The 25,113-nt window shown below is 42.9% G+C and overlaps 1 protein-coding gene across 1 annotated transcript in view; it reads left to right on the top strand.

Annotated features, from left to right (window-relative positions):
* Positions 1-25,113, top strand: part of Abcc4 (ATP binding cassette subfamily C member 4 (PEL blood group)) — a 223,790-nt gene that overhangs the window by 155,935 nt on the left and 42,742 nt on the right. The window contains exons 21-25 of the mRNA XM_076871929.1: positions 13,954-14,104; positions 19,292-19,411; positions 20,471-20,581; positions 21,479-21,579; positions 22,498-22,689. Of these exons, the coding sequence (XP_076728044.1) occupies positions 13,954-14,104; positions 19,292-19,411; positions 20,471-20,581; positions 21,479-21,579; positions 22,498-22,689 (675 nt within the window). The remainder of the gene's footprint in view (positions 1-13,953; positions 14,105-19,291; positions 19,412-20,470; positions 20,582-21,478; positions 21,580-22,497; positions 22,690-25,113) is intronic.

The raw sequence follows: 25,113 nt of genomic DNA, 5'->3' as shown, positions 1-25,113 counted from the left end.
CCAATAATATCACTACGTGTGTTTGTACCCCAGATTCTAGATTTGTGAACCCTGAAGATTTTAATGGCTGTTACCTATTTAGAGTTACAGTATCAGAAGGTTGTCCTCAGAAGAGATCATAGAATGTGAAATCTTTCATATTCATGTGATTTCCGTAGTGCTTGTGAAACTTCCTTGTCCCCAATAACAATGAGTAGAGTCTCAATGATCTGGAATTCTGCGGGACAAATGTGAAAATGAACCTACGATGCAGAGGTGGGACTTGGGCATGTCAGTTTCCCTTTTTTACGATTTGGGGTTGCTCTGAGCATGCAAACCCATGCACAGCTGCCCTCAGCAAAATGCCAAAATTTATTGAGGAGAACTGAATTGCAAACCTTTCTTCCCCACACACCCTCATCCAAAAAGAAAAAGAAAAAAAAAACAACAGCTTGACTGAGCTTAAATAACTGACTTTTCATATCCTTTCATGGGACACAAAGGGCTAATCCTGAGGCTACTTGAGCCACCAATGCAGGCGGTGGTGGGGACCACCACAGAATGTGTCATTGCCTCCTCCCCCCACACAAAACACATTGACTGCGGCATTATGAAGTGAAAATGCCCAAGCAAAAGAAAATGTGAAGGAGGTGTCCTCAGTCATCTCTTCCTGGGGGAGGAGTGAGAAAAAGCTTCTGCATCTGGGCATTGAGAACAAAGCCAGCCTAAGACTTGGGGATAATAGGCCCGGGTCACTGGCTTTTATAGAAGCATAAGGGTGGGACTGCCTTGGCTTGTCTCGGTACCACTGACCCTTGCATTTCATTGTGTAGAGATGTCAGGGAAAGTGTGTAGAAAGCCCATGAACAATGACTTTGTCATTTGTTCACCCCTGCCCCCCACTCCCACCCTCAAATCCCCTTCGCACAAAAGAGATTGTTAGTGAGGTTGCTTTGCCCCTTTCAAAGATCTCTGTCTTACTCTTTAAGAGTAAAATCATCCATTTTAACTGAATCACAGTGTTTTCATGCTTTCAACAGCAACAAAAGAGGTTTAGTCCGCGAGTTTGCAAGGAGGGAAGAGTCGTGGAAATGCCAGCCCCGGAGATGATGATTCCTGCCAGCTGCCAGGTTAATGTGGGTTTCCTGCCACGGACAGGGGAGTTGACACCATGGTTCTTGACCAGGCTTGACCCTTGAGCTTCAGTGATCAGGGTGATAGGGTTCACACAGGCCCACTCCTATGATTCCCTTACCTTTCTTTTTCTTTACTTTTCATTCTTTCTTTCTTTTCTTTTTCTTTTTTTAATGACAATGAGATGGCTGGGTCCTTTCCAGTGAGATAGTTAGCACACGTAGAAAGCAGCACTGTCAACATCAACATGGTGACAGTTAATCACCAGGGACCCTCCCAGGCTTCCAGGCTGGCAACCAGTGTTCCAATTTGTCCCAGCATGTGCGCTCCAATGATAATGGTTGTCGTTTAACAAGACGCTAATTAAGACCTAAAGAAAAAAAATGAAGGGTCTCGTTTTTATTGAGCCTGATGGTATTCTGCAGAGCATAGAACTTTGCATCCTGGCATTATTGGATGATGTCCATGGCAAAACAATTGTGGCCATTCACAGAGTTGTCTCTTGTCATCTCGCATCCTGCGTCACGATAAAATGGGCAGTTATTACTCAGGAGAGGATGGACCCTCAGAGTCTCCATATGCGATTCTTGATTGCATTCATTTTAGTTTAGGTACCTAATGGGTTTTCTTGATAAGATGAACAAGAAAGGGTGAGCCTGGCGAACTTGCCTCAGTTTTATTAACATCTCGCATTTGCTGACCCGCATGTGGACGTGTCTCTTCACTGTGATGTGGGACACAGTCCATTATAGTCTGCTGTCTCCTTATAGTCTGATGGTCTCCTGCTGGGGAGTTTCCTGACTCCCTCGAGTCTTGCAGCCCTTTCTCTAGGTCACTGGGTATTTTCTGATTGTCCTCTGCATTCAGTCCTGAAGCAGGAAGCCCAGAGTGAGCTCACAGCAAGGGGCCAGCACCCCATGGGGCAGTTGTCACCCATGGCCATGTTTGTTCTGAGGCACATTGGACCTCATGTGTGTCCCTTTGCCCCCACTATCCGTGCCCTGAAGGCTGTCACCTCTGGGCATTGTGACTATTCTGTATACATTGCCCAATATTTGAACATGGAATTCTGGTGGCATAATTTTTTTACCCTATCTTTATTTTTAATTGGGATGTAGTTTACATACAGTAAAATAAACTTTGTCCTTTAGTTTGCTGGATTTTGATAATTGTGTACATCTCTGTGACTGCCATGAGATATAGGACATTTCTCTTGCTCTCAGAATGTCTCCTGTGCCATACTGCAATTTCCACACCCCAGCCTCGCCCACATTGCCTTCAACATAGATTCGCTTTCCTGTTCCTGGCCTACATATTCATGAAGCCAATACAGAATATATTTTTTCTGTGGCTGGATTATCTTGCTCATCCTAATGTTTTTTTCTTCCAGGCATGTTTTGAGGGTTTCTTTTTAAATTTTTTCCTGAATAGTAAGTATGTCATTGTAGGAAGACACCGGTTTTATTTATCTTTTCTGCACATGACATTTGGATTGTTGCTTTTTTTCCTTTTTAAGCAGTTGACCCTTTTATTCAAGTGTTTGTGGGCACATATGTTTTCATTCCTCCTAGATAAAATACCTAAGAGTGAAATTGCTGAGTCATAGTGAGGAAAGTGTTTACTTGGAAAAAATAAAACAGAGCACATGAACAAAAAGTCTTTTGAAATGCTTGTACCACTTTACACACTCACCAACAATTTATGGGCAGTCCAGTTGCTCTGAGTGCTTATTAACATTTAGTCTTATCAGTCATTTTGATTTTAGTCTTCCTCTTCGATATGGCTGATGTGGTTGGTGTTTTAGTTTGTATTTCCCTAATGATTAATGGAATCACGCTCTTTTCGTACATGCTTATTGGCTATTTAGATCTTTTTGGTAAAATATTGGTTCAGATCTCTTGCTGATTTTTTAAAACTATTTTTGAAAATCTTGTTACTGATGATTTCTATGTACATTTTATGTATTTTTAATATTAGTGCTTTGTGAATGCTTTCTCCTGCTTGGTGTCTTGCTTTCTTAATTTTTAAAAAAATTTTTCAGTTCTAGTTGGACAGAATACCTTCATTTTTATTTGTTTTTATGTGGTGCTGAGGATCGAACCCAGGGCCCCACACATGCTAGGCGCTAGCGCTCTACCGCTGAGCCACAACCCCAGCCCAGTGTCGTGCTTTTTGACCTTTATTTCTCTTTTTCTCTTGCTGTGCTGGAGATGGAACATAGGGCCTTATGCATACACAATTGTGCTTTTTAATATTCTTTTCGGTGTATTTTTAATTGGTTTTAATTTTGATGAAGCTCAGAGTATTTGGTATTCTTCTATTCTGTTGTGGGGATTGTTTTAAGTATTCTCTGTTTGTCGCTAGTGTTTAATGCTCTTTTTAAATCTTCCTTTGTGTAGTACGTGTTTTTGTGTCCTAAGAAACCTTGGTGCTGTCCTCTGGACTGTGAAGATACTTTCCTGTTGTTCTGCCTTTTTAAGAATCGATGAGTCTTGTGTTGGTTTCAGTGTGTGGCATGAGGACTAACTGGTGGTTAGGGTTTATTTTCAACCCCTGTTTATTCCAGCCACATTGGTTAAAAAGACTGGTATTCATTGAATTGTCTTAATAGGACCTGCCTGTGAGCAGGTTCTGTTTGTGCACTTAATTTCGTTATACTGATCTGTGTATCCTTGGATCTGTGCCACAGTGTCTTGGTGATTGTTCATTTTAGTAAAGTATGAGACCCAAGTCCTCCAATTTTGTAACTCTTTTGTCAAGATTGTTTTGTGCATTGTGGTCCTTTAAATTTTAGAATCAACTTGTCAATTTTTTTTTTTTTTTTTTAAAGTCTTGCTAGTGGGTTTGATCCTAATACCATTCAGTGTGTGGTTGGGGGGGTGATGGGGAAGCCACGCTGGGAGATTGACAGGACTCTTCAGCCTTAGATCAGTATGGGGCCGGGGCAGGGGATGTCTGTAAATCTTAACAATATTCAGTATCTGATTTATCATCCTGGTATATCTTTCCACTTATTTAATTCTTTTTTACTTTTTCTCAGAAATATTTTGTAGTTTTCCATATTGCCCTTCTTTAGTTGCATTTATTCTTGAGCATTTGATACTCTCCTGTTCTGTTGAGGGTATTGTTTTAAATATCATCTTTTTGTTGCTTGTTTAGTGCAGTTGATTTGTGTATGCTGACCCCGTCATTGAACTTGTTCAGTTAACACTGCATTTCTTGGAATTGTTTTATTGTTTTTTTAATTCTGTAGAATTTTCTACATATACACAGTCAGCGGCAAATAATAAGTTTTTCTCTCTTTCCCATATTTATGATTTTTATTTCCTCTTCTTGATTTAATGGTGTGGCTTGGGCTGCCAGTACAATGGACAGTAGTAGTGATAAGACTTACTTATACATATAGGGAGAAAAATGTCAATATTTTCCCATTAAGAAGGAGGTTAATTACAATTGTGTGTGTGTGTGTGTGTGTATGTATTTTCCAGTGGAAATTTGACCTGGGTAATTTGACCTTTTTTTCTGTTAACACATTGAATAATTTCCAATATTCTGAGAGTTAAAAATGTTTTTAATCAAAAAGGAGTTTGAATTTTGACAACTATTTCCCCCTCGCTTGTTCAGATAATCATATAATTATTTCCCTTTCCTTTTTTTTTTTTTTTTTTTTGTGTGTGTGTGTGTGTGTGTTTGTGTGTGTGTTTGTGGTTCTGGGAGTGGAACACAGTTCTTCATGTATACTAGGCAAGCACTCTACCACTGAGCTATACCCCAGCCCTCTCCTTTACTCTTGTAATATGGCAAATTATACTGGTTGATATTTGTGGGTTAAATTAACCTTGTATTTCTGGGATAAACTTCACTGGTCATGGTATCATTGTATTCCGTTGTTGAATTCTGTATCTATTGTTCCTGAAGAATGTGGGTCTCTAGTTTGCTCTTCTTGTAATCTTTTGTCAGTTTTTGGTATTCAAGATAAACATTGATTTCATGAAAAGAATTAACAAGGGATTTTTCCTTGTGATGGTCAATTCCATGAGTTTCATGTGTCACCTGGGTTAGGCTTCACTACCCAGTTATTTAGTCAGGTGGTAACTATGTGTTGCAGTGATGGTATTTTGTAAATGTGATTAAAGTTCATAATCAGGTGATTTCCAGTGAGGGTCATTATTTCAGGTAATCTGGATGAGCCTAATTCAGTCAGTGAAAAGGCCCAAGAGCTGCAAAGGCTGTGGATGACTTCTTTATATCCAGCACTAAGAGCTTCTGTGTGGATTCTGGACCTGCCTGGCAGCCCCCTGATTTCTTGCCATCAGTCCCCTGATATTTATCTTGGTTCTGATTTTTCTAGTGGAAATCTGTCTGCTACTTGCTCCTCTGTTTTCTGAAAGAGAATAGAGGGTTTCTCCCTAATTGTTTCACAGAATTCACCAGTGAAAGTCTATAGGCCAGGAATTTTCTTAGTGGGTATTTTGATTATGCTCCTCATTTCTTTCCAACTCTGAGTCAACATGGTATTATTCAGATTTCTATTCCTTCTTATGTATCTGTTTGTCCATTATTTTTCAAAAAATGCGCCCTTTGGGTCAAAATGTGAAATCAATGGGTGCAGTGTTTATCCTCTTTTTCCTGCCTGGACTCCCTTTGTGTTACCCTCTTAAAATCACCATCATGGTAATCCCATGTGGATTCTGGACCTGCCTGGCAGCTTAGTTTTCCCTTGCTTAGTTTTGGTGTGACAGCCTATTTATTTCATTATTGTTTTCCAAGAACCCACCTTTCATTTCACTGATTCTTCTCCTTAATATTCATTAATATCTATTTTTTTAATTTATATTCTTTTTATACTTTAATATGCTATTTTATACTTTTATGGTAAATTTTTAGGCTCTGGACTTTTAGCCTTTTGGGTTTGTTGTTGTTGTTGTTTAAGATAAGGTTTCACTAAGTTGCTGAGGTTGGCCTTGAACTTTATTTCTTTTCTTTCTTTCTCTTTTTTGGTACCAGGGATTGAATCCAGGGATGCTTAACCACTGAGTCACATCCCGGGCCCTTTTTATTTTTTATTTTGAGACAGGGTTTCACTGAGTCCTTATGGCCTTCCAAGTAGATGAGATTACAGGTATGCACCACCATACTTGTCTAGCCTTTCTGTTTTTAAAAGATTTACTTTAGAGCTATAAATTTACCTCTAAACACAGCATTGGTTGCATACTTAAAATTTTAGTAGTATTAGATCTTCATTTTATTTTTTCACAATTCTAATTTTATGTTAATTTCCTTGTCCTGGGTGTTATATAGAAGTGTGTTGCTGAATTTACAGTTAGTGATTTTTCTGATTGTTATTGAGTCCTTGATAATACACTAAGGTCAAATATATTCTGTATAATTTTTTGTCTCTTGAAGTCTGTTGGTATTTGCTCTGTGGCATAGTACATATGCACTTGAAAAGAATGTAGAAAATGGCCTTCAGGTTGTTTATCATGTTTTCACATCTTCTATATCTACTGATTTGTATATCCTTGTTCTATCAGTTGTTGAGATAAGTGGGCCAGAATTTCCCATTGTGACTGAAGTTGTTTCTCCTAGGTTCTCAGATTTTGCTTTATGCATTCTGGAACTATATTTTCAGATTCATATAAATTGGTATATTTTCCCCCCTTTTGTGTGGTGCTGGGGATCTCATGCCAGGCAAGCACTCTACCACTGAGCCACACTCTAGCCCTTAATATGTGCCTTTTAAAAGAAGTCTCAGGACCTGGAGTTGTGGCTCAGTGGTGGAGCGCCTGCCTGGCATGTGTGAAGGCACTGAGTTCAATTCTTAGCACCATATAAATAAATAAATTAAATTAAAATGTAGTCTCTCTTCAGACTCCTTCCTTGGGTTTTGTAGTGAGTTTATTGACACTGAAGGAAGATAGAAAGGAAGACTTTGATCAGTTGTGCTGAACCAAAGGCAGGAATGGTTGCTGCGTTCCCTCCTGCCTTCTCTCCTGTGTGGACAAACAGGGTGTAACCCACCAGCCATTCTCTCTTCAGTGCAGCTGGCCTTGACTCAAGACAAAGAGCTAACTGAAGGATGACACAGGTCCCAGACTGCTCTGCAAATGAAAAGATCACCTGCCAAATGAAGGATAAAGGAGTGGTTACTAGATCCAAATTCAGAAAGGCTTAAACTTAGAGAACTTGTGTGTGGATCTCCTCATAAGAATCAGTCATGCCAGCATCCCCTAAAGTTCTGACTTAACAGAGGTAACTGAGTTGGCTGAGGTCAAAAGAACCAGGTGACAGAGGAGAGACCTCCCAAGGAGGGTCCAGTAACAATAGACCTGGGAACCAGAGTTGACCTCTGAACTGCCCAAGGGCAGGTGCCACACTGACACACAAGTCACACCTGCAGATTTCATGCTGACGCTGTCAGTGTTAAGGCTTAGGAGCTTACCTTTAAGGCCTTCCATATTTTTCCCTTTGCTTGGACTCATCCTGTAATTGCAAGGTAGTGTATAATTTGATAGGACTTACGTTTTTATTTCTTAATACTCTTGGAGATTTGTACAGCCTGCTCTGAATTTTAGTGCTTCCACAAGAATCTTGTGTTAGCCAGCAGCACAATCTGTTATGATAGTCATTTCATCCAGAGGTAATTTTTTTAATCTCATGTGTTTTCAGAATAAATAGATGGAAGAATCTCTTTGACACCCACATGAGTAAACTAGGCATCCGGGTATTTGTTTTTGTTTTCTTTTTTTCCAAATCAGGGAAAATCTTGCCATGCTTTCTTGCCAAGAAGTGACTCCTGCTTTATTTATTGCACTGAAGTCATATCTTCTGCAAAATCAATAATAGTTCGAGGCAATCTGGATGATTTGCACTTATCAGAATCTGGAACAGAATTCTAGAGGCTGACTGACAACAGTATTAATAGCTTTCCAGTTCCACTGAGTTGTTAGCAATCTTGATGGTGCTGATCTTATTTTTTTAATACTGTAAACAAGTAATAGGAGTACTGTCTACTGATTAAGTAGCCTTATGAGTAAATATGTATTTTCACTTTGAGCCTAATAACAGATATGAGACAGAGTTCAAATAAGGAGTGAGTGAGGCAGAAGGATGGATGGCATGAATTTTCATAATATAAGAATATATTTTTACTGCTGTTTATAGGAAACAAGTTATTTGGCACAAGCTTCCTACACTTGTTGGAACAGAATCCTATGGAATTAAGTGTAAAGTAAATTGCAGGTAGATACCTAGATGTTCCTACAGAACTATAAGCTGTTTGGTAGACAGATGCCAAACAGGCAGACGAGTACTTGTAATGGAAATTTGCCCGTGAAAATACATTAAAACCTGTAATATTACAGTATGATATTAGAGTATCTGCTTGGGACAAAATTTGTATTTTTACCACCATTCAAATACAGCTTTTGTGCATGCAAAGTAGTCAACTCTTGCTTTGTGTTCTTAGATTTTGTGTCTTTACCAAATAATTAAATTTGATTCTTCCCCCCTTTTCTTAAGTCATTTTGCTTTTGAGGCTTACATATTCATCTTTCTTATGAAACTTTCTTCTTCGTGTTTTTTTTTTTTGCTTGAAACAATAGTTCTAAAATCAACATGTCTCATTGTGTTCTGTTAGCAAGCAATTTAAGATCTTCTTAGTGCTTGCAAACTCATTACCTAATTAGCTGAGAATCTAGGTCTAATCTCACGAGAGAGGCCAGGTACAACCACAGGAAACCTAACAAAATTCTTAAATGCATAGAAAGGGACAGTATGTAAAAGAGGAATGTATTCAGGCATTTTTTCAAATATGAACCTTACATGGGGTGCGCTATCATGCAGAGATTAAGAGAACAGACTTGGGATTAAAGTGACTGTATTATCTGACTTAACCCTTGAGCCTGTTTTCTCCTTTGTAAATGGCAGTGATAAGCCCTGCTACTTAGATCAGATATGAGAATGAAGTTAGATAATGCAGGTGAAATACTTAAGAGGTTGCACACAAGGCAAGCATCATGAAGTGTTATCTTTTTGTTTTTTTTTTCCTGGTATTTCAAAGGGCAAGGCAGTTGTACTTTCCTTTGGTTGTCAACTAGATATAGAAAATTGTGTAATTTCTTCAATATTCTGAGGACATTTGCCATATGTACTAGCAAGGAAGTAACATTTTCCTGGTTGGGGGCAGTGTTTTAAACACCACAATTAACATTTTTCATAAGCATCATTTTTTTTCCTTTATTGCTTTTGCACGCCTCGTTAGCAGTTCATTTAGATGTAAGTGTGGTTTGTTGGAAACAGCTGCTCACAGGCAGATCTGTCTGAGGATGAAGTGCTCTGGATATCCTTTCCATGTGTGGTAAATAAGGTCCTTCACCTTTGTTGTCCTGACACCCAGGTCAGGATGCTTGCTTACACCAAGGAGGCTGACTTGGAATGGACACAGTTTAATTTCTTGGGATTTGCTAATGTACATTATCTAGCTTTTGTGTTTCTCTTGATAATGACACAACAGTTCATAATGCATTGGAAATGAAACACCAAATTTATCTTTTTTTTTTATTCTGGGCATGGTGGCACATGCCTGTAATTACAGCAACTCAGGAGGCTAAGGCAAGAGGATAGCAAGTTCAAGGCCAGCCTCAGCAACTTAGCAAGACGAAAAAGGCTGGGTAGGTGGCTCAGTGGTTAAGCACCTCTGGATTCAAACCCTGGTGGTAATATTATTATTATTACTATTTTGTTTTTTTAAATACCAAATATGCTAAGTAGGTATTTGAGTTTGGTATCTTTTCTCTTAGTATCCCTGAAATGCTCAGCAGTTTCAGAACAGTAATTCTTCACTGAAAAGAAGCAAAGACTTGAAACAAACAAACAACAACAACAACAAAAAACCAAACAAAAAAGGTTATAGAATAAAACAAGCATATTAAAAAATATTGAGTTACCTCCAGTTCTTTAAGTTATCAATGCTGAGAATTAGAAAAAAATATTTGGAAAGGACAGTAACAGGCATGAGGTTTAGTGGCCATTTTATGTCAAGAACACACATTTAAGCAAGATAGACCTTAAACATGGTTGAGGAAAGTCAATGTTATTTTGGTACATAAGACATTTAGGAAACAAAGTGCTTGCTTCCTTGTGTCCTTGGTTGGAATCAAGCTGCCAGTCTTTGTGTGTGAGTGTGTATTGGAGTGGGTGGGGGCATTTCCAGAGATTGAACTCAGGGGCACTTGACCACTGAGCCACATGCCCGTCTCTATTTTGTATTTAATTTAGAGACAGGGTCTCACTGAGTTGCTTAGCACCTTGCCATTGCTGAGGCTGGCTTCGAACTCTCCATCCTTTCGCATCAGCCTTGCACACCACTGGAATTACATGTGCACACCTCTGTTCCCAACTGGGACTGTAGATCTTTGAATATGCTGTTCCTCCTCTTCTGGCTCTTGGCTGCAAAAGCAGCCCACTTGGGAGTAATGATAAGGGAAGCCCAGCTGCTTCTTGTGAAGCAAGAACTGCCAGTACTTGCCTCCCTGGATCCCTACTACCAACCTTTGGGTCTGTTTGCATAGCCTGGTTTTGACTACATTCAGAGAGATGGGAAATCTCACCCTTCCTGTTTCATATTGAAGAGGATTGGCCCTAAATCCATCCTAGCACTCCACACCAGACTTAAGGAATTTTCCCTCGGGGTCTAAGTTGTCATTTCTAAAAGCTACATACCTACTACAAGTTATGAAATCTCCAGTGAAAGCTTTTATCCAAGACTTGTTTGTATTTGTTCATGCAGAATTATAGAATTCCCAGCTCTTATACCCAAAGGTGACAGGTGTGTCAGAATGACACCTCCCCTCAGCTTCCAGTGTGTCAGGGCATGGGTCAGTCCCTTCTCCAGGCTGTACATACATCATTGGTCTCTGTGCCTTGGCATGGCAGCAGGCTGGGGGTACCATGGATACCTCTCCTGGGAATCCCTGGGAATCTGGAAGGAAGAGATGAGACTGATTTCTTGGGAGGAATGTTCATCACATATTGGAATCTCTTTTCCCCCCCTTCAGACTGTAGCTTTTTGCTTAGGTATTTTTGTCCTGTGCCAATTTTCATGAAGAGTTTAAGAAAACTTATGGTGAAAAATTTATATATGTATATACAAATAAGCATATGATTATATATTATACATGTTTATATATGCATGGGACATGTGTGATATATAGTGATATGTGTATAGATTATGTGTGTATGTGTGTGTGCGCGTGCACACATGCATGAGAAAAAGAAGAGAATGTGACTTTCCCCTCACTTGGAGGCTATTTATAGCAAGACCCGCAAGTGGAATTGGAACTTACTAGAAAGCCTCTATGAATTGCTTACAAATTTGGGCCCATAAGATCTGAAAGACTGAAACTAACTTGGGAGCTTCTGAGAGCAGTTACTTGTCTTTAATGGACACTGAGAAAAGAGCACAATGCCCTTTGGTTCAAGTGTAACTCTGCTTCCTGTGGCAGGCCAGATTAACCCTAGAAGTCCTTCATCTTAGAGAGAGCCAGATAATTGAACTGATGAGTATCACCCAATTAAATGATGTAAGTTTGCTTTAAAAATTGTAATTGTGTATTTTTCTCATAATTACCTGGGTTGACCCCCGCCCCCCCCCCCCGAAAACTAATGATGGTGAGCCTAAGACGAGGCCTGGAAGGCGCTAAAAAGTCCTTCTCTTGAGCGTACAGAAAACCTTTTGATCCAGTTCATCTGTAGACAGAAAAGGCAAGGGGTCGAACAGCTGGAATTCCCACACTCGGGATTTTTTCCTCTGAAACTCCATTCTGCTTCCCTCTGGTTTGTGTACTACTGTTGCTATAGAGACCGGGAGGGCGCATGTACCCACCTTGACTCCCAGGAGCTCCTGCCATCAGACCATGGCTCTGGAAGTTTCCTTTTTCCTCCAACTCCGCGGGACTTAGCACTTCCCTGCTTTGGGTCCTGCAGGCCGCTGAGACCTTGGGCTCCCTGAATACCAACCACTCTTAGCCTTCTCCATGACACTGTGACTTCCTGGGAACTCTTAGGCCAAGCTCGGAACCTCTTAGGCACCATTTTTCGTATTACACAAATGACAGTGACAGTCCTCTTTTGATTACAATATGGTTGCCATGATCCTCCCAGGAAACTGACTTGAGGAGCTCTGCACACCAACAGGAGTCTGGGGTGTCACCCACTCACCCTTTCCTTGGGGAGCCACCCAGTAAGGAAGGCACAGAACTGGTGAGCACGGGGCACAAGTGCTGGTGCCAAGTCTGCAGAACTCTGTGTTTCCCAGGCAGGCACCTGTGACAGCCATCCGTACCTACGTGCTGTCACGTATATCAGTGAAGCCAGCTTCTGATCCTCAAAACTCTCATGCGGGGCTTGTCTACGCCTCCCTGTATTTCCCAGCACTCGGTGCCTTCTGCCGAGTGATATGTTTTTGTGTAAGATTGTGAACTTCAGAGCCTGGGACCAGGGCCCTTCTGCCCTCCTCAGGGAGCTAGTGTGTGCTTCCCTCAAGGGTGGACACTTTGAGTGTTCAATTGCAGTCCTGTCATCTTAAGTCACAGGCCACAATTTCATTCTTGTCTTGATAAAGCTGAATACTTAAATCAGCATCACCCAGTGGCTTGGGTTTTTCTGCTTGCTGTCTTTTTTAGACTAAGATAGTTTCCCTAAATAAAATCAGCTCACAGGGGGACTTGATAATTAAGTGAACATTAGCACAGAGCCCTGCACCCTTAGATGCCTGATAAGTGGCATCTGCTCTTGCGATCATCATTTGCCTTTGAAATAGACACTTCAAATGCTTATCCTAATGGCAGAAAAGCAAATGTATATCCAGGAGATAAGATTTTTTTTTTTTTAAAAAAACAGAAAACCTTTCTATACATCAAAGATTGTTTACTTACTATCAAAACTCTTCCACGGATTTCTACGAAATGTTAAAATATTTGTCACATTTGTCTTGTCTGTTCTCTATTGGGCCTGTTGACAAACTCTGGAATTCCTCAAGTAAGGGTGTTTAGAGGAAAAATTAAAGACAAATGATGAGGTCCACATAAAAACTTCTTCCTCAACAATAAAAAGCTGGCTGTATACTGAGGGCACATGTGGTGGGTAAGTGTGTGAGGCCCCCAGTTCTGTGCCTGATGCTGTGTAAATTTGATCAAGTTGCTTCTCCTCTCCCTGTGCCTCAGTGTCACTGAGATGATACTACTACTTCCTAGGGGTCCGTGAACCTCAAAGTAGTTGATTCATCTGACGGGTCTCTCGTAGAGCCAGATACACAGTCAGCACTCAGTGAATATTAACAGAGGGTAGAGGATCAAGAGGGAGCCTCCCCACTTCCAAAGAGAAAGATTGAAATTTGAAAGTTTCCTCCTTTTCTGAGCCCTGAATTTGCCCGTAGCCACCCATTCTTAACTGAGGTCCCTGGATGCCTCATCTGTGACACCAGCTTGCCAGTTTCCAGTAGCATCTACTTGATTTGTGGTAGTTTGGGATGCAGCCTTTCTCTGGATCCCAGCTTTCTAATCATTAAATATGGAAAATAATAATGCCTGTCTCTTAGGGATGTTGACTACAGCAAAAGAATGGATGCATAGGACCTTCTTTGCATGGAGCTTGGAGCCCAGCAGTTATGTGATGGGTGACTTCTCTGTCACTTGTGCCTTTATTTCCTGGGATGGGAAAGTTTTTCCTCTTCCAACAAGTCTTTCGAGGAAAGGCCTAGAATCCTCGCCAGACCACCCATGAGCGCTCGTGGCTGAGAAGCCCTCTGGGTAAGGCGGCCCTGTCTCTCTGCTGTTCCAGACATTGCTGGTGGTGATCAGTGTGGTGTCTGTGGCCGTGGCAGTGATTCCTTGGATCGCGATTCCGCTGGTTCCCCTGGCCATCCTTTTCTTGGTTCTCCGACGATACTTCCTGGAAACGTCGAGGGATGTCAAGCGCCTGGAATCTACAAGTGAGTACCGAGGGTCTCAGGTGGGTATGGCAGTGCGACTGAGCTTCCATTTGTGCGGTGATTAAGGAGCCCTCTGAAACTCTGCACACTCTATCTTTCAGAATTTCTCACTTCGTTAACATCAGGTAATTGAGCACAGTATTATGGTCAGCGTGAGTCAGTGTGGCCCTCAGGGCAGGTGGAACTGGTGGCCTGCTGGGTGCAATTTTACAATTTAACTGGAAAAAGGAATGAAGGACAAGGTAGAAAAATACTCCCCTGGAATAATCCCTGAAGACTGGAGATCCTCCTCTGCCGCTCTTGCCCAGGACATGCTTCCGGTGCACAGAGCAGCAATTCAGAAACATTTTTCTAATAAATGAAATATTTCCTCATGCGTTAGAACTAATTTAGAAGGAAAACAATCAGGGAAGTTTTCTTTTTTGAAGATACCGGAAGTGGCAAAGGAAGGAAAATATTAAGAGAAAGGAAAGGAGGAAGTATCAGGACTATATCCAAAAATATCAGAAATAATATATTTGAAAAATTAATTTTTTTTTCCTTCTGGAAATAAGCTGCAGTTAAGCGTTGTGAAAGTATAAGCATTGTGATTTCTGGTTGTGCTCCTTATTATCAGTGGTACTTGGTGCAATGCCATGCTGAGGTTTCCCCCCCTTAGGCTGGTAATAGGTGGATGCTGATAAGAATCTCTTTTGGAGACCAGGAGGAGGGGAATCAGTTTAGAATGCATTCAGTCTATTGCTCTCTCAACTTCCTAGTTTTCGGATAACAGAGGAAACCGCTTTATGATTAATCACTGTATTCTGCAGGTAATTGCAGAGGATGAAATAACCCAGAGCTCATCTCATGAATGCACAAACTAATGCATTCCATTCTTAGTAAAATTTAAAGCTATAAGGGTAATAGAATTTTTATATGTATTTTTAAAGTACAAGCATACCAGCCAAAAAATTAAAAAAGGAAGATATGGTGTCAGAAAATCTCTGTGATGTACAGTTGAAGGCCAAGTCACCTTTTTGAAAGCCACATCAGGACTAGGAATATTGAGTCCTGTAGTTCCCCGTGGAAAAAGTATCTGTTTATTGTGACAATGGAGGGTGGGTTGTTTGTTTGATTTTTGGTGGCTTCTGGTGGCTGCATGGAGCTCTGCAGCTTCAGAAAAGCTATAGAAGAAAATTCTCAGGCATCAGGAGAATGAGCCAGATTGCTTTGAGGTTCCATTGCTGAGAATTCAGCGGGAAGCAGCATGCTGCAGTCTGTGTGCCAAGCGTGTGCGTAGCACTCTGCTGCTCGTTTCAATTGTTGCAGGGCATTGGGAATTGGCATTGCTGGAGACCCTCCTTTGTGCGTATCTTTGGCCCTAGTCTATTTCAGAGAAACAAGGCTTTTGACATTTTATGAGTGAAGGCTGCTCATGAAATGGAGTTAGTCACCATCCTGTTGCAAAGAAGCTTTGGGTATATTCAAGGAAGGGTTGTTTGTTCCAGAAGGAACCCCTGGGAAGACTGTGCGCTGTTCAAGAGCCTCTTCCTACCCATGTGCAAGTGAGGAGAGAGGACCCAAGGAAGGCTTTTGCAAGAAGCACGCAGGATTTTCTCTCCAGGGCATATCTACCAAAAACTTTGAGATGATTTTGATCTGGAAATTCTACAACTTTGTCATGGCCCTGTGGAATGTGGGTTTCCTGTACCCTAGTTGACTGCAGCTAGCTAAATACGGATGTTCCCTTTTACCCTCAGATAACCAGATGAACTAGGCAAAGCCTACTTCATTCTTATTCTTTGAGGCCATCTAGAGCGCCAAGGTTTATTTTCAAATCATACTGCCCTGGCTGTTTCTGAAATCTTAGGCTGATATTTAAGCAGTCTTGAACACAATGGTTTATTTTTGAAAAAAACGAATGTAGCAACAATCAGTCGTAGAGAAGGGCATAAAACCAAGATGGCACTTGATTGCGTTTCTCTACTGAACTCTTTTTCATTCGACAGTGCCTGGATTGTGACCCCATATCCAAGTGCCTGACTGTGAGGATGCCATGATCCATTAGCTATGTCTGCCGTGGGCATTGGCTAGCTGAGTGTTAATGCAAATGCCACTTGCGTTCAGACCATACGTCCTTGAGTCTGCTATTGTAAGGAATTCCCGTCCAGATTTCCAGGGGTATTGTTTAACCCAGGGTGCTTAATAAGAGGTACAGTAATGGGGAAGCCTATTGAATATTAGCTAAGTAAGAGTTAGGAGTTTTTTGGGGGGCCTGGAGCGGTGACTCATTAGCAGAGCGCCTGCCTGTCATGTGCAAGGCACTGGGTTCAATTCTCAGCCCCACATATAAATAAATAAAATAAAAGTCCATTGACAACTAAGAATTATTTTAAAAAATTAGGACTATGGGCTGCAGAGCCTAGAGAAAAATGATTCCAGTGATGCATGAGAATCTTGAACTCCAGCTCTTCTCCCTTTGGGATACTGTGGCTCAGATGAAAAGCACAGCCTTGGCAATAAGGCAGGTTCACTCTGGTTCCTAACTATATTACTCTGGTTAATTTATTTTATCTTGGGCCTTAATGGGCCTGAAGTCTGTTTTCCTTTTGTTAAAACAATAAAAACACCTGCCCTTTGGGGTTTTCTGAGAATTCCCTGCGACAGTGCTTGGAAAGTGCCTGCTGGCTATACCAAAGGCCCTGGAATCTTGCACACAGAGGATTAAAACCACAGTAATAACCAGAAGGCCTCCCACAGCACTAATGATACCTGGGGCAACACTGGCAGGCCAGGATCTCCACCTGCATCTCTCTGTCCTGCTCTTCCCTTGGTCCATCTGCAGGCCTTTAGGGGGTGCTCTCAGTTCTAGTTAATTGCATTACAGTCCTTCAGCTCACCCCACCGGCATCCCCCACTGCCCTGAGTCGAGTGTGGAAGAGACAGGATTATCTTTCAACGGTACAGATTTCTGCTGGACCTCAGTAACTCTTGGGGTAAGGTGAAAAGTAACCCAGTTGGCCTTGGGTTTCCTGGTGTTCAAGGCTGGGGTGACACCCGATTTCTAAAGTCAATCCTGCTCTCAAACCCAGGCAGAAGAGAACCAGTGGTGACTTTGATTTTCTGGTACAGGTAGCAGCTGAGACTGGCCAGGCTGAAGAACTGCCTCTGTGGCCACCATGTTTGCCTCAGCTGCGTGCCTTGATCAAACAGGGTTAAGACCCTGCCTTGTTCTAGAAATGAGAGCTCAGTACAGTTAAGTCATCAGGCTTTCTGAAGGCAGACCCTTAGCATGCTGTTGGTAGGGTAACAGGGAGCCTAGAACCCTCCTGAGCTGGTCATCTCTCAAAATACCCTGTGTGCAGGGTGGCCAACTTCTGGGGGGCTAGCAGGGCCATCTGTTGATGTCTGCAGAAAGACCATGCAGGGCTCCCAGCCTTATTTATTTGGATCATGAGCTTAGTCTTATGTTCATGTTACCATCTTAAAAAGTGCAAGGTTAAAGGAAGCTAAAATGAATAGCAATTCACTGCTCCGTATGTCTTGAGAGTGAGAGAGCATGGATGTCAGAGTGAGAACACACACATGTAGCTGGACAGTCAGAACCACCACAGTCGCCCAGGGCTCTGCCTAAATGATGTGCATTAGTAGATCATGTGTTGGTTGGTAAATCCATGTTAAGGAAAGCTATTCTTTCTGAAAGCAGTATCTCAGGAAAGGACTCCTAATAGTTAGTCTTCCTAGTGAGACATCCTTGTTGGGAAAGTCCCAGGGAGGAGCCGGCAGTCAACAGATCCCATGGTCCAAGCTGTGCCACCAGTGACCACAGTGACTCTTAGTTGGCCATCTGCTTCTTCCTTGCTCATGCAACTGTGGAGTCTGACTGCTGGCTCAGTTCCTTGCCTTGGCACATGTGTGCCCAGTACCTCCTGATCACGTGCTGTAGCCATGCGCACAGTGAGCACACCTTCATGTAGAACTGCGTAGCCACATAGGCCATTGGATGCCCCAGTGAATAAGTTAGAGTTTTTCTCTTGATTTTTCTATTCCTAGTAATTTTATAAAACATATGCAGCCTCTTGTAAGATGAAATTACCTTTGCTTTTCCCAAACACTCCATGTTTTACCAGCAGGTCTTCTCCAGGCTATGGACAGGTGACAGGGATTTGTCAGTATTTTCCATCATCCCAGATGATGGTAGAGGCCGTGTGGGAGGATCATGTATTCCTGATGCATCCCGGTCCCAGTAGAGCCTCCTGCACAATGCAGAGTGAAGACTGACAGGAACCATTGCTGCCTGGTGACAGGCAACCCACACATCCCCCCATGCACAGGGCTGGGCTCTGGTGGTCATGAGACAGCAAGCTCAAAACACATGACCCGTCATGGACATTGTGCTCTAAATCAAAACAGAGATACACAAAGGAGAATTCAACTTTTAAAATTCTGTTAAGATAATGAAGCCACTGGACTACAGACAGATTCCAGAATGGCGAGGGCAGTGGCCCAGGTCACAGTGACTGTCACACACCAGGATGAATTTCTATCCCTCAGGCTCCTGGAGCTGAAGCCAAGGCCAGTCAATGATATCTCGACTGGGCAGGTCCTGTGGGCAAGTGCAGTGTGGCATACAGATACGTAGTGACCACACAGGACTCATCTTGCACCAGTAGGCACAGAAAGATCTCCTCAGGATGCAGCCTATTCACTGGGTTCCTGTCCTGTGCCAGGTGCCATTCTAGTTACTGAGACACAGTGGCTGTATCTTGGCTCTTTAAAATCTAAGGCGTGAAAAGACCTTATAGTTGAGTTTGTGAGTGCTATAACAATTTTTTAAAATGCTAATGTCTCAAAAATGAGTGAAAACATAATTCCTGACCAAAGCGATACCCAGGAAGAATATGGAAGAAAGGACCTTGAAGGATGGGTTTGCAAAGAAAAAAAATAACCAGATTTGAATTTGGTCAAAGGTGAGTCAAACAGAGAGACCTTCATTTTCCCACCAACATAGTCAGGGGTGATTTGACCCTAGGGGTTGAGTTTAAATGGGTAGGGTCCTCTCCAGGGTGCTGGGGACATTTCTTCTGGAAACTCAAAGCCCTGAGTATGCTGCTTGGTGGACACATGACCATAGAACAGAGAAGGCATCTGGTTTGCCTGTGTCCAGTCTCTGAGTTCGCTCTGTTTTGTGTCTGTCTCTTTTTGCAGCACGGAGTCCAGTATTTTCCCACTTGTCATCTTCCCTCCAGGGGCTCTGGACCATCCGGGCATTCAGAGCTGAAGAGAGGTGTCAGGAGCTATTTGATGCTCACCAGGACTTGCATTCAGGTCTGTGCACTTCTGGAAGTGGTTTCAATGGCTGGGACCACTGCTTCCTTGGCCTTGTTGGCCAGCACCTCTGCCTGTCTCTGGGCATAACCTCATATCCTGTCTTCCTCTCCTTTGCCCCTAAACTTTGGCTCCTCTCAGAATCTTTCTGGGCTTCCCTGCTTTCCCTCTGCTGGCTTGCATGGTACTCCCTCTCTGGGCCCTTGGTCTCTGTCCCTTTGGGGCAGGAGTCATCAAACAGTTTTGCAAAACACCATCTAGTAATAGCTTAGGCTCTGGGTGCCCTTTGTCCCTACTGCTGTTGCCCACCTTTGCTGCTGCAGCAGGAAATCAAGCAGTCAGCAGATCAGCAAGTGGCCATGGCTGTGTTCCAATAAAACGTTTACCAGATCACATGAGGAGCACTTGTCAGCCCATGGGGCAGCAGAATTGACTGCAGAAATCCATCTCCTGATTATCAGATCTGCCACCCACCTGATCCGTACTATTCTTTGTATCAGTGAATTTTTTTTTTAATCCATTAAAAAACTTCAGGATTTCCTGTAAATCTATAAAATTCTGGCCCATCTTTCCGACCTTGATTGTATTTTGGTGATGAAATGGCACATGAAAAACCACACTGGTCCTTTGGCAAACTGGTCATTCAGAGATAGCCCCTAAGCAATGTGCCCCGTGTGCAGGGCCCTCTACTAGGTATGGAAGGTGCCGGATACAAAGAGAGAGCTGTACTCTGGAGAACCGGAAACCATCAACCACATGAGCTGGTGAACTTCACGTCATGGTCCAGCGTTGTGAAAAGGGCACCCGAGACCATTTTTGCGTGTCCTTTGCTCCGATGGCACCGTTTCTCTGCGTTGCGGTGTTAGTGCCTCTTCCCGCACAGCTCCGTGTGTTGCATGTGCATCCCTTCCATGGCCCAGCTTTCTGGAATCCTCGGGTTCCTGGCGTGTGCATCTGTGGGGTCCCACCTGGCACATGAAACTTCGTGCCCCTCCCATTCACTGTGGCTGATGTGGCTTTGTACTTGTTCATCTTGCTTGTCTTGGTTCGCACATCCAGAGGCTTGGTTCTTGTTTTTGACGACATCGCGATGGTTCGCCGTGCGCCTGGACGCCATCTGTGCCATCTTTGTCATCGTGGTTGCCTTTGGGTCCCTGATTCTCGCAAAAAGTAAGTGCAGATGTGAATAACTATTTATGGTATGATTACAATTTATAGCTGTGTTTACAGTTATTAAATTAAACTCTTGCCACCTTGTCCAATGCCATATTCTCTTGGTTCTAATGAAGTGTATGAAAGCTTTACAGCATGTCAGGCTGGTTATGATTCTGCAGTGTGACCCATTTAGAGGAGTCCCTGGGGTCTTGACGGGTCCCTTTTATCTTTCTTTGAATGGGTTGAGGGCTGTGGAAATGTCATTCTGCACATTCCCGGTCCTGTCTGTAGTTGTAAGGAGTGACACAAGTTTGCTCTGAAGCATTTTGTCCAGCTTATGGCTTTAGGTCTTGCTTTTGGATGATCGGTATAGTTGCCCGTGCTCTAGGTCGACAAAGATTCTCAGTAAGAAAGAGCATCGTTGTCTCTGCCAGATGGGTTCCAGATGAGCAGGTGTTGGTGTGTCTGGCATGAATTTGCCACCCCTGACTTTCCCATAGTAACACCGCTGAATTTCAGTATTTAATAATAGAATCAGGAGAGCAGTAGTTTACTTTAAAAAAAAAAAAATTGTCCCCAGCTGTGGTCACATTAGACGTAAAAAGCACCATGTCATAATGGGCTTTGAAACCACGGTGATGAGTATGTGAATAATGACGCTAGTCCTCACGCATATCACGTTGTTTTTCAAATGTATATTGAACCTGTTGGGATTAATAAACTCATTTAATAATCTTCATAAAATTCCTCATGGGTTTTTAAAGGTGTGTTATGGTCTCGACCAACAGCTAGTAAAAGCATCATGGTTACTATCATTATCTGCAACTTGTCGGGTTCTGTTGGTAACATGGCAGAAGGAGCCAGGTGTGATTATAATGAGTCTGATGTTATTCCCTCCTTCCTCTCACGTAGCTTTGGATGCCGGGCAGGTTGGCCTGGCCTTGTCCTACGCCCTCACGCTCATGGGGATGTTCCAGTGGTCTGTTAGACAAAGCGCTGAAGTGGAGAATATGGTAATGTTTATCTGAACGTTTTTGGCCTTTTCAAGTCTCCTTGCCATTAAATAGCATAAAAGCCATTCTTATGTAAAATATTAAAACTGTTATTTTTACATCGGAGCTAACAGAGTTTTTTCAGATCCTTCCTCCATCTGTTTAAAGTTAATGTAAAATAAAATATATACATCTTTTTCTCAGTCTCATGTATGCTATGTCAGCAGGTTTTATATTCATCACAAGCTGTCCTCAAATGCAATAAATGTCTCTGTAGGAGGGAAGTTCTGAAATCCTAGAGAGGATATAAACTAATTTCTTAGGGGCCTGTTTATTTTTGTTTCTTAATGGGTGATTTCTCATTCTCTGTAAAAGAAAAATTTGGTATTTTGAGGTTTTTTTTTTTTTAATTAATAGGTCTCCCCACTCCCCACACCCAGTTCTAGCATTTCTTCTCTTAGGCGATGAGCAAAAGGCAGGAGGCCTTGGGGCTGCTGGTATTCCTTCCTGGTAGGGAACCAGGGTGGGGTTGTTTAGGAGGGCTCATTCCACCTGTAAGAGACTTCCTTTTCTACAGTTCTACCTTCTCCTGCAAAGATAGACAATGAACATGGAATATTTCAATTTTGCTTGAGAAGATTATTATGATGAGTGTTGATGACTATCTGATTTAACTCATCTACAGACAGTGACCGTTGTGTAGCCAAAGACTGGGGTCCCTAACAGCCTTTTTAAAAATGCCTTTATTTCCTCTGTGTTGAGGGAAGCAGCTTACATGAAGGAAGGGGCCATGGTGAGGAACGAGACAGTCTTGATGGGTGTCAAGACTCGCATTCTCCTTAACCTGTCCGTGTAAATCACAAGTGTTCCCTCATCACCCCTTAGCACCCATCAATGAACCCCTGCACCTAACCCGTGTGGATGCCATGTCTCTTTCAGATGATCTCAGTGGAGCGGGTGATTGAATACACGGATCTAGAAAAAGAAGCGCCTTGGGAATACCAGAAGCGCCCACCGCCCACCTGGCCCCAGGAAGGCGTGATTGTCTTTGACAACGTCAACTTCACCTACAGTCTAGACGGGCCTCTGGTGTTAAAGCACCTGACAGCACTCATTAAGTCGAGAGAAAAGGTTTGTTTAAACCATCTTTTTGTTAGCAAATCAGCTAAAGATTTAGTTCCGTGTTTGCCTATTGCCTTGCTCAGTACCTGTGGAGGACATTTGGTTCCTCTTGGAAAAAATTAGATCAGTGACGATAGATAAGTCTTCCCTGGAAAGCAGCATTTCTTTCTTCCTGCGGTGAGCTGCCTCCTGGTGGTGTTGGGCCCTGAGCTGGGACTTAACAGACTTGGGATACTATGTTTGACATTTGGGTATTCGTGATTACATCTAGAAAGTCAACCTTGGCTCCTTGTCACCAGGGCTTCTGTGTCTAGTTCCCATCACTTCCTGCTCCTTGAACCGCTCGGATGCTTTCCTCCCTGTCACCGCAGCAGCTTCCGTCCAGCCCTTCCTTTGTTGTTCTTTGTCCCTTTTCTTTTCTTTCCTTTCCTTCATCCAACCTGTACTTTCCTTTGCTCCCTGGCCTCCCACCACACAGGGGTTCCCGGCCTGGAGTTGCTGTGACCCTCGCAGGTCCCAGACCCAGGCCTGCTCCTGCTGGAGCTGTGTGGCTACTTCTCAGCCACCGGAGAAGAGCCCAGAAGCCACAATCCTGGGGCTCAGAAACCAGAACCTCCTGCTGGAGAGGCAGTAAAGGGCCCAGAGACTCACTCAAAGAAGTCAAAGAAGGGAAATCCCGGAGGGACTGGGGAGACTGCAGGGAGGTGTGTGGATTGGTTCTATCAGCAACTGCACCTGCCACCAATGTCCTTTCATTCCCTTGGCAGGAACTAGGGCAGGCTCCTGTAAGGAGGAAAACAGGCAATAGGGAGCTCTTTCCCCACCTGCCCCTCCTGCCTTGACTCCTAGCATGCACGCATCCCCACACTCTGGTGTCTCCTGTTCTCCCAAAGGACCTGTCCTTCCATCTCCCAGCATACCAGCTGCTGTCTGGCTGCAGAAAGTCTCCTCATTTTCAGAGTTAGCTAAAACCTCTGCCTCTGAGAGTCTGTTCTTCCACATCATGTTCTAGGTACTTGAAGATGGCACTTGTGGTCCACCCATGTTCACAGCAGCTTTATTCACATAAAGGGTGAGAGCAACCTGAGTGTCCATCAGCTGGTGAATGGATATGCAAAATGTGATGTATGTGCACAGAGGGACAGCTTATTAAGATTAGGGAACATTCCTGTGTCCCATTAAATGGCATTCTGCAGGGCACGTGGTGGGTGCTGGGGAAAGCTGTCTGGGAGCATTATGTGCAGGTAGGAAGGACCCCTAGGACAAAACCCACTCACAAGGCGACCCTATGAACAGCCCATTCCCTAGATGGGAGTGTTAAGTACTTTTCCCCTTTTACAATACTAGGGCTTGAGCCCAGGGCTTTGCACATGCTAGGCAAGCACTCTACCACTGAGCTGCACCCCAGCCCTGGAGTGTTAAATACGTTAGGAGCTGATGCATCTAAACTCTTTCGACCACAGGCCCATTTAATGGCCTAATCACAGGCATGATTTAATGAGTGATGCCCTTGTGACATGAAAGAATAAATGTACAACTTAGTGCCCAAAGGGTACCCAGGGAACAGCTTCAGTAAGTCACTTGGCAAAAGCAAGCTCCTAATTATTTCCACAGCTTCCTTGTAGGTCCAAAGGCAGTGAGGACAGCTGTGTAGGGAACATGAGCTATAGCTATGATGAAAGCCAGTCTCTCAATCCGTTCCTGGCAGGATTGTAAGGATGTTTGCTTACTCGCACACGGTGCGTTTATCAGATCTGAACGTTGCAAACATAATTTTCGTTATTTGCGTATGTCTTAAATTTCCCTCAAAGCCACAAAATAGGAATTACTGAAGAACCTCTCCTTTACAAGTTAGAAAACAACGCATATCCCCAGATTTGTATTCCTCGATCTTAAAGCCCCCAAATGATAGGATCTCCTGAGGTGCTAAAATGTTGGAGGGTAAATTAAATTTGAAGACCGAGTTGTAGTATCAACAATAAATTTTGACTTTCGACGTGTGCCTTGGTCCACCCAGTGTCACCTTAGCTTCATCTGTGTCTTTAGAGATTGCAGGCAGACAGTGTCATTATGGAATGCTTTCACTCTGCCTGAGTCCAGCTAGGTTTCAACTCTGCCACACCTGTGCCCAGCCCCTGGGAGGACAGGCCACCCCTTGGTGTTGGACTTGATTGACAGAGTCACCATTTCAGGCAAGGACATGGGAACGTGCTAACACAGCAGAAATGGTGCTTTATTCCCTTTCAACGGTCTTCTCTGCTGAGATTCCTGGAAGTTATAGTAAATGGGAAAACATAATCGGTACTAAGCAGGTTTTTAATTCATGGAAGAAATAGCAAGTAAAAATAAAGAACAAAAATGAGGTAAACACCACCTTAGGCTTCCTGGTTTGATTCTAAACACTGGCTGCATTTTTCATTTAGGTGATTTTGT

This window comes from Callospermophilus lateralis, chromosome 12, assembly GCF_048772815.1.
Source record: "Callospermophilus lateralis isolate mCalLat2 chromosome 12, mCalLat2.hap1, whole genome shotgun sequence".
NCBI lineage: Eukaryota > Metazoa > Chordata > Mammalia > Rodentia > Sciuridae > Callospermophilus > Callospermophilus lateralis.
The sequence above is the reverse complement of the archived record's forward strand: the minus strand, read 5'-3'. Positions and strand labels throughout refer to the sequence as shown.